The following is a 9,943-nucleotide window of genomic DNA, read 5'->3' on the forward strand; positions in this document are numbered from 1 at the left end:
ACAATGTTACAATGGGCCGCTTGAATTGCTTGGGCAGTTTATAAACTTAAAACATTATTTTAAATTTTATAAATTTTGAGACGCTAATATAAATTTTTATAAAATGGCTGCTATCATAATTTACAAAGTTTACTATATTGGCTAGATGAAGAGTTTTGGAGGTTATAAAAATGTCCGTTAAGCTTCTTTTTGAAATTTTTTCAGCTCGACGAATTCCTCTCTGATATTGGAATGATGGACACGACGTAGGTCAAGCCAACGGACGAGCACGACAACATGATGTTCCGAGCTGTCCCCTACATTTGGAAGGATACAATCCCGAACTCTTGAGTGAGATGAGCAAAAAAAAAATAACTCTAAATTTGGTAAACTTGGCAAACTGGGCACGAAAAGCTTCTAAAGTTTAAGATAATTTTTAAACATAATTGGGTCTACAATTTCAACCTTTAATTATTATTACTAATAAAAGTCAGGTTACAAAAAAATGTTTCATAAACTTGGACTTTCTATTTTGTTAGGACTTCGACGCCGAAATTTGTTTGCAGATAAATCTTGTTATTTACAAGTAAATTAGATCCTATATATTATGAGATTTGTCGTAAATTATATTTGTAATTGTGGCTAATTTATTTATTGGGCGTGCGCTTACGTAACTATTTGCAAAAGAATAAACTACGCATAAAATGATTTTCAGTGGTTGTGGACTTGGTGATATTTATTTCTCTCGAGAGAGGATGAAACTCATGTGTGAAAAAGTGGTGGACATTTGTGTCCCAATAAAGAGGCAGCTTGAGACACAGTATTTGGTGGTCTGACTACATATACGTTTATTCCCTCCTTCCACTTTGCTGTCCAAAAACCCAATAATCTACTTTACAATGTCAACCTTTTCATATCGTTTTCTCTCTCCCCCACTACTTAAGGATCTATGTACATACGTGTATCTTACAATCTAACATAATGCTGCCTTTGCACTCTCTCACGCTTCTGCATGGGTCAAGAGTCAAGCATAATAAATTTTAATGGTTGGCTGGAACTTTGTTGCTGGCTGGTCGAAACTGGACACTTTTCACCAGATCCTGGTCTCTGGTTGAGATGAGATGCTGACAATATGCTCCAGCTATAGATATTTCATGTAACAATGGAGGTCCCCCGACGCAAGGTGTAATATCTAAAAAAAACAACCAATTATTTTAAGGTCTAAAATGAACCCATGTGGGTGGGGGAGCATAAAAATGTGGCTTATTGTGGTGTTTTGGAGGGGTTTCAAAAAAAGTCTCAAATTCCCCTCAAAACTGAGACCTCATCTGAGACCATACGTTGCAACGTATGCTCTCAGACTTTGAGCAAACTAGTGTCAATCGGTCACAGATTTAATTAATACGAAATTTGTGAAAGACACGATCTCCCAATGGTCACGTTTGTCAGAAGTACTTGCATCCGAAGAAGAGGCCTAGAAGTCAAACCAAAATGTTTTAAGGTGTTTATTAGGCAAAGTTAAAAATATGGAGTGACTATACTTGGTTTTGTAATTTGGTTTCCAGGTTAATTAAGTTTTTAGAAGGAGTAAAAAATTTACGTAAAATTGATGCATATAAACAGGTTTAAACTATGTATTATCATGACTGTCGTCGAGATTTACATAATTATTTTAAATGATATTTGACATGATAATGAAAAAAATCTGAATGTATTTGCTGTGATATGAAAATGACTTTGGTGGATGTATGTATGTACCTTTGAGACAGAGACCAGTTTGGTAAATTTGAATGGTGCCATTCTGTCGTCCTTTTTCCTGGAACTTGTCCAGTTTTTAATCTTTAAGTTTTTTGAACCTTTCGTGACCTCCTCAACCCCACCTCCAATAATTGTGTGGCCATCAGCCATTGGCTGGTGAGGTTGAGGAGACCTTCCCTATGCCAGAAGTTGGCTTCGGTTTTGGCAGTGAATATGCCCTTTTTAAGTGAAGTTCAAGTTGAAATAATTTTAGTGTCTCTCCAGCTACGAGAACAATAACACGTATTTTGCCCCTCGTCTCTCTTAACACTCTAAAATTGTAAGTAAATGAGAAATTGTGTGACGAATAAATAAAACTACCAACAAAGTAACTAATTGTGACAACGCCGCCGCTTATTTACACAGTTTTACGGTCACACCACGCCATCGAGTTACACAATAAGTCACACAAACACAAATACATACAGTCCTCAATTTCCGAGACATGATGGTCTCGCTCCCTGAATAGTGCCAGCCCTAAAAAAGTGCCAGAGTGAGTGAGACGAGGGGGAGGACCTGCAGCCAGCCAATAAGGGTCCAAGTTGGAGACGATGCTCGAGGACCGCCGCCACTGGGTCCTTCACTAGTAATCTTCGTCACATTTCGTGACTCTGTATTTTGGGTTTGAACCCGCCCCTGAAGGGGTTCATCTTCCGGGAAGTCGCGTCCAATTTCCCCCCCAAGAGGACAAAATTTTAATTTTTTTCCCTTTGTTGGGTCTGTTGTTCCCTACAGAATGTCGGAACGACCCGCGAGGAGCACAGCCGGACAGCTACCACTCCGATATATGGATTACGAGGCCCTTAAGGTCATCGTCACCAGGTCGCCGGCGGTGGATTCGCCAGCATCGATCGCGACCGGGAGTGGGTCGCGGAAGAGCGCCCACACCATCCGCAGCCAAAAGAAGATCGACGTGGAGACTCGCGCCGCGCTCGTCGATGTGGAGGAGGAGCAGCTTGCGCGAAGAAGGGACCTCGCACTTATGGAGTCCCAGCAACAGTCCCTCCTCCGCAAGATCAAACGCCTTATTGACAAATGTGCAGATCCTGACCTCCCCTCAGAAGAGAGCGATGACCTCCACAAACAGCGCAAGGGTCTCGAAAAGGACCTTGAAGAGTCAATTGAGGATATCGAACGGGCAAAAGTCGTCATAACCTTTGAAGCGGAGTCAGCAGAGCTCCAGAAAAAGAAAATCCTGATCAAGGCCGACTCCGAATTGAACAAGTTGGACTTCGATTCAGATGTGGAAGAGGTCGAACGAGAGTCAGAACCTGTCGACAAAACGGATCTGACTCTCAAGTGGGCGGAACAACAACAAATAACTAGCCAAGGTCAAGTCACTTCCCCTTTTCTACAAATGCCATTCATCGGAATGATTCGTTGCCCCATTTACTGCACAATCGATGTCATCGTCCTCCGCCACGACAACAACGACTACTGCAATGTCGAACCCTCTCTTCGTGACATTTTCCATGCCCTTCTCCTTATCTCCCGATTATTGGACATCGTTGACGTCGTCCCCTTCTGTGTCAACGTCGCACATCTTTTTTGGTGCAACTCCGCCCCCTGCGTCCGCGCACCAGAACTACTGGACTACGCCTCAGTCCACGCCGTACTCAGCTCCGCCGCCCCCAAATAGCCCAATCGTTACGCCAGTGTCCACGCCACACGCGTTCTCCACTGCACCTCCGCCGCCCCCAAGTAATCCAATCCTCACGCCCGCGCCAACGCCTCACACGTTCTCTGCTGCACCTCCGCCGCCCCCAAATATTCCGATCGTCACCACCGCTCATCATACGACCACGCCGATCGTATCTGCTGCCACGGGGAGCACAATGCCTCCCCCTCAAGCAACCTATTACTGGACTGCGCCCCAGTCCACGCCGACCATGCCGCCTTACACGATTGCAGCACCACCGCCCCCACCGCTGCAGAATCCCTTGGTCAACCCGGCAATTAGCTCTTCCGCCGACAAGATTTTGGCACGTCAAGTCCAAGGGCGCGACCTACCAACTTTCACTGGTCGCCCGGAAGAGTGGCCAGCTTTCTTCGTGGCCTTCCTCACCAGTACGAATTTCTGCCAGTTCTCACATGCTGAGAACCTGGTCCGCCTTCAACGCTGCCTCAAAGGAGAGGCCCTCAAGATGGTGCAATGTCTGCTGGTGTCCCCCGACAGCGTCCCAGTAGTCATCCAGAAGCTGAAGATGAGGTTTGGTCGGCCCGACCAATTAATTGAAAACTTGATAGGAAAAGTCCAAAGCCTTCCCCCAGTCAAGATGGAGAAGATGGACACGCTCATCGACCTGGGCATCGCCGTCGATAACCTCGCCGCCACCATCAAAGCCCTCAACTGCACACAGCACTTGTGCAACCCCATGCTCATCAAAGAGCTTGTGAAGAAGCTTCCGAGCACCAGCCAACTCGACTGGGCTCGTCACATGCAGCTTTCCGGTCACCCGTTGCCAACCGTCGACTTTTTCGCAGAGTGGCTCACAAGCTACTCTGACGCCGCCTGCGTCCTCTGCCCCCCTGTAACAAGCCATGAAGTCAACCACCACGAAAGAAAAAGAAGAAACAATCATGATCGAGTCCTGGTGGCGGAAGAAGAGAAGAAGAAATCCCGAGGCGACCATCGAGATAATCGTCATCGTCAACCGAAACCCCCCGAAAAATGCCCCTGTTGCAAGAGTAACAATCACAAGCTGCACGCATGCAGGGATTTCGCCGACAAACCGACAGACGAGAGGTGGGAGCTCGTTAAAAACAACCACCTCTGCTTCCGATGTATGGCATCTGGCCATGGGGCCAGAGATTGCAAATTTTCCCGATCTTGTGGCGTTGACGGGTGTGAAAAGCACCACCACAAGATGCTACACATAGCAGCCCCACGGAGAAGCCCAGCCAACGACGCTGCAGTACCACCCGAAATGGTCAACACGGGAGAAGAAGTCCCCTACATCGATTTGATGGTCCTTCCTGTGACGTTGGAGGGCCCCGGTGGGTCAATATCCACCTTCATGATGTTGGATTGCGGCAGTACTCTTACGGTCATTGAGAGTACCATCGCGGAAGCAATTGGATTACGGGGGGAGTCCCGTCAAATCAAGGTGGGCGGCTTCCAAACCGACCCCACCATACTCAACACCAAAGTCGTCTCCTTCCGCATCAAGTCCAAGGACAGCAGCTTCGTCCACAATCTGCAGAATGTCAAGACGGTTGACAAATTGAAGCTGCGGGAGCAGTCCGTTCGGAAGTCACTGCTCAAGAAGTGGCCTCACCTCCAGGGAATCGACCTGGACACCTACGACTGCAAGCGTCCAGGGATTCTGGTGGGGATGGACAACCCCACCCTCTTCCTACAAAAAGATTACCGAGTAGGAAAGGGAAGCAACAGCAATTCCCCAATCGCCATCCGTACGCCGCTGGGATGGGCGTTAATGGGGAGGACAGCGTGGGCCGGCCGAGAGCAATATGCATATCACATGCAAGAAGTCGACCCCCTCCACCAGCTCGTGAAAGACCAGTTTTCCACCGAGTCATTTGGAGTCAAGCCGTTGGTGGAGAAGCCCAGAACGAAGGAAGACAAGAGAGCTCAAGAGATTTTAGACGCATCTACTCGCCGAGTTGAAGGAGGATGGGAAACTGCGCTGTTGTGGCGTGATGATCATGTCCAACTCCCTGAGAGCTACTCCACCGCGTATCGTCGCCTCATGTCTATGGAGAGAAAGATGGACCGCGACCCAGAATTTTTGAAGAGTTACTGCACCAAGATTGATGAGTATCTGCCCAAGGGATATGCGAGAGTTTTGTCCCCAGAAGAAGCCGCCACCACATCCAGCAAGACCAACTACATCCCCCATCTTATGGCGCTCAATCCCAAGAAACCAGGAAAGTTACGCTTCGTCTTTGACGCCGCCGCCAAGAATCATGGTCGCAGTCTAAACGACCATCTCCTCCAGGGACCAGATAAACTAATTCCATTGCCCAACATTCTTCTCAAATTCAGACAACGACAAATTGCCCTCACCGCCGATATTGAGGAAATGTTTCACCGCGTCAAAGTGAAACAAGACGATGCCCAAGCCCAACGCTTCCTATGGAAAGGAAGTGACCGCCTCCGACCCCCCGATACCCTCGAAATGGGAGTGCTCATCTTTGGAGCCACATGCTCCCCCACTTGTGCCCAGGAGGCGAAGAACAAGAACGCTGCCGAGTTTCAACAGCAATATCCCGACGCCGTAGATGCCATCATCAACCGGCACTACGTTGATGACCTGCTCGAATCTTGTGACACGGTGGAGCAGGCCAAGAAGAGATTCGAAGAGGTTCGAATCATCCACGCCGCCGGTGGATTCAACCTCCGCAATTGGCTGTCCAATTCCCCCGAAGTGGTGGCCCACATCCCCGAAGAGCTTCGTGCCAGCAACATGAAAGATTTGCAGATGGGCGAAGACAACGTCATTGAGAGAGTCCTTGGTCTTTTTTGGAGACCAGAATCGGACGTCTTCACTTTCTCCCTCAACTTCGTCAAAGCCAGAGAGGAGATCCTATCTGGGAAGAAAGTCCCCACTAAACGTGAAATGCTGTCTCTGGTCATGTCCATCTATGACCCATTGGGATTCCTTGCCGTGCTCACCATAAAAGCAAAAATCCTACTACAGCAAGCATGGCGCAGCGAGGTCGGGTGGGATGATGATATCCCCCGATCCACATTCGAATCATGGAGAATTTGGTTACAAGAAGTACAGAAAATTCCCACATTCCGACTCCCCCGATGCTACTCGTTGACCTTCACGTCTGCTTACGAGGTCCAACTCCACATCTTTGTCGACGCGAGTGAAGAGGCATTCGGAGCAGTAGGCTACTTCCGCATTCAGAAAGAAGAGAAGGTGGAAATCGCCCTCGTAATGGGAAAAGCCAAGGTCGCCCCCCTCAAAAGCCTGTCCATTCCCCGTATGGAGCTGCAAGCAGCGTTGATGGGAGTCAGACTCGCCCACACTATCTGTCAACAACATGAAGTGAAAATTGAAAGAACAATTTTCTGGTCCGACAACACCACCGTCTTGGGATGGATCAGATCGGACGGAAGGAAATACGTCCAATTCGTCGCCAACCGAGTGGGAGAGATTCAGGAACTCTCCACTCCAGAACAATGGAAGTGGGTCCCCACTTTAGAGAATGTCGCCGACGAGTTGACCAGACTTGAGTCTCCATGCGATTTCCAGCCCTCAAGTCGTTGGGTGAATGGTCCCCCCTTCCTCAAACAATCCGAAGAAAATTGGCCTGTCCCCACCTGCACAAAAACAAAAGAAAGCCCGGAAGAAGAAATGAAGACCCACTGCGTCCTCCATTTCCACGAAACTGTCCCCCTCATGGACATCAGTCGCTTCTCATTGTGGAGGCGCCTAATCAATACCACCGCGTATGTGTTTCGAGTCCGCGACCTCACGATGAAGAAATCGCCCTTCTACAGCAAAGAACTTTGTCCAGAAGAGTTGGTCCGCGCCCAGCAGTGGTGGTGGAGAACAAGCCAACAAGAAAGTTTCCCGAACGAGTGGGAGTGCCTGTCTGCCGAGCTGTCCCTCCCCAAGAAGAGTAAATTGTCCAAACTATGCCCCTATTTGGACAAAGATGGAGTGCTGCGAGCCCGTGGTCGAATCGATAACGCCGCCCAAGTTGATGCAGCAATGAGAAGACCGGTCATTTTGGACGCCCGACACCCGTACACACGCCTCCTCATTGCCCATTTCCATCGCCAGTGTGGACACCACGGAACAGAGAAAATCCTGAATGAGATTCGACAACAATTTTATGTCGTTCACCTCCGCCCCGCAGTCAAGAACGCCCAGCAGTCCTGTCAAGCCTGCAAAAATTTTAAAGCCAAGCCGTCCCCTCCGGAAATGGGCCAATTGCCAGTCGCCAGATTGGATAGTCACGTCATCCCCTTCCACCGCACAGGACTCGACTACTTCGGCCCCATCGAGGTTATTGTGAAGAGGAGTCGCGAAAAGAGATACGGCGCCCTCTTCACATGCCTCGTGACCCGAGCCGTGCATCTCGAACTAGCCCACAGCTTGAGCACGGACTCTTGTATCTTGGCGATACGCAGATTCGTCGGAAGAAGAGGATGTCCAGCCCACCTTTACTCGGACAACGGTATCAATTTCCGAGGTGCTGACAACGAGTTAAAAACGGCCCTGCAAGAAATAAATCAACAACAAATTGAGAACGAGTGCGCCACGAGAGGAATCATTTGGCACTGGAATCCCCCCTCAGCACCACACTTTGGAGGAAGTTGGGAACGCCTCGTCCGCTCCGTCAAGACAGCATTGGGAAAGGTTCTTCTGCAGAAGAATCTGAAAGATGAAGCCCTCTACACCTTCCTCGTCGAGGCTGAACACGTGGTTAATAGCCACCCCCTAACTCACGTATCAATTGATCCTGATGACCCAGAGGCCCTTACACCGAACCATTTCCTCCTTGGGCGCTCCAGCAACCTGAAACCCGTTGGCGAGTTCAGCCACACAGATCTTACAAGCCACCACCAGTGGCGAGCCACTCAAGAATTGGCTAATCAATTTTGGAGGAGGTGGGTTCATGAATATCTCCCCACCCTCCTCCGCCGTGACAAATGGGACCGCCCAACCACTCCGATTCAAGAAGGAGACGTCGTTGTCGAGGTCAACGAGTCCCTCGACCGAAATCAATGGCCACTGGGGATTGTGGCGAAGACTTCCCCGGAAATGATGGAATTCACCGCGTCGTCGACATCCGGATGTCCAACGGGAAGCAGTATCGCCGCCCAGTCGCAAAACTTTGCGTCCTCGACGTGCGGGACCAAGACCGCGAAGCCCGACGCCCAGCTCGACTCCACCAATTAAATGCGACACTCGCATTGGGGAGGACTATGTCGTCGAGATTTACATAATTATTTTAAATGATATTTGACATGATAATGAAAAAAATCTGAATGTATTTGCTGTGATATGAAAATGACTTTGGTGGATGTATGTATGTACCTTTGAGACAGAGACCAGTTTGGTAAATTTGAATGGTGCCATTCTGTCGTCCTTTTTCCTGGAACTTGTCCAGTTTTTAATCTTTAAGTTTTTTGAACCTTTCGTGACCTCCTCAACCCCACCTCCAATAATTGTGTGGCCATCAGCCATTGGCTGGTGAGGTTGAGGAGACCTTCCCTATGCCAGAAGTTGGCTTCGGTTTTGGCAGTGAATATGCCCTTTTTAAGTGAAGTTCAAGTTGAAATAATTTTAGTGTCTCTCCAGCTACGAGAACAATAACACGTATTTTGCCCCTCGTCTCTCTTAACACTCTAAAATTGTAAGTAAATGAGAAATTGTGTGACGAATAAATAAAACTACCAACAAAGTAACTAATTGTGACAACGCCGCCGCTTATTTACACAGTTTTACGGTCACACCACGCCATCGAGTTACACAATAAGTCACACAAACACAAATACATACAGTCCTCAATTTCCGAGACAATGACTATGTAACTATGTACCCAGTTTTATCAAAGTGGATCAAGACATGTTTATCTTTATACAATTACACTTAGGAGGAAAGACCCTCTACATGCCCCTCTCAGATCTCGATGCCCTTTGGATATTTTGTAGTGTCCCATGAATGTACAACAACCCTGAAGTGGTTTGATGCCATGGCCACATTTGCCCCCGCCACACCCACTCAAAGGTGCCCAAAAATCGCTTTCACTCTAGCTTTCAACCATTCAAAACCACGCCAAAAATCCAATTTTACTCCGGTTTTGAAATTTCTTTCACCATTATACTCCTAGATAGTTGCTCTCTTATGTCCAACATCAAACTCAACTTGTTCGATGATTATTTCGCAGAAATAATTTGCTTTGTTGATTACTACAACAATGCTCATTCAGAATTTTAAATTTTAAAAATACTAAAAATTTCATAAAGTTGAGTTTGATGTTGGACATAAGAGAGCAACTATCTAGGAGTATAATGGTGAAAGAAATTTCAAAATCGGAGTAAAATTGGATTTTTGGCGTGGTTTTGAATGGTTGAAAGCTAGAGTGAAAGCGATTTTTGGGCACCTTTGAGTGGGTGTGGCAAATGTGGCCATGGCATCAAACCACTTCAGGGTTGTTGTACATTCATGGGACACTACAAAAT

General features: G+C 47.7%; 1 protein-coding gene across 1 annotated transcript; it reads left to right on the forward strand.

The window, feature by feature from the left end:
* Positions 1 to 3,611: 3,611 nt before the first annotated feature.
* Positions 3,612 to 8,523, forward strand: LOC110856404. Its single transcript, XM_035857014.1, has 2 exons — positions 3,612 to 8,286; positions 8,363 to 8,523. The coding sequence occupies exons 1-2, from the start codon at positions 3,612 to 3,614 to the stop codon at positions 8,521 to 8,523; spliced, it is 4,836 nt and encodes a 1,611-aa protein (XP_035712907.1).
* The last annotated feature ends 1,420 nt before the right edge of the window (positions 8,524 to 9,943 follow it).

This window comes from Folsomia candida, unplaced genomic scaffold (assembly GCF_002217175.1).
Source record: "Folsomia candida strain VU population unplaced genomic scaffold, ASM221717v1 Fcan01_Sc015, whole genome shotgun sequence".
Taxonomy (NCBI): domain Eukaryota; kingdom Metazoa; phylum Arthropoda; class Collembola; order Entomobryomorpha; family Isotomidae; genus Folsomia; species Folsomia candida.

Excerpts from the sequence above, each read along its gene's own strand:
- LOC110856404 (XM_035857014.1), top strand. The coding sequence starts at position 3,612 with ATGCCTCCCCCTCAAGCAACCTATTACTGGACTGCGCCCCAGTCCACG. Across the intron at positions 8,287-8,362 it reads CAGCAACCTGAAACCCGTTG|GAGGTGGGTTCATGAATATC; the intron begins GCGAGTTCAGCC and ends TCAATTTTGGAG.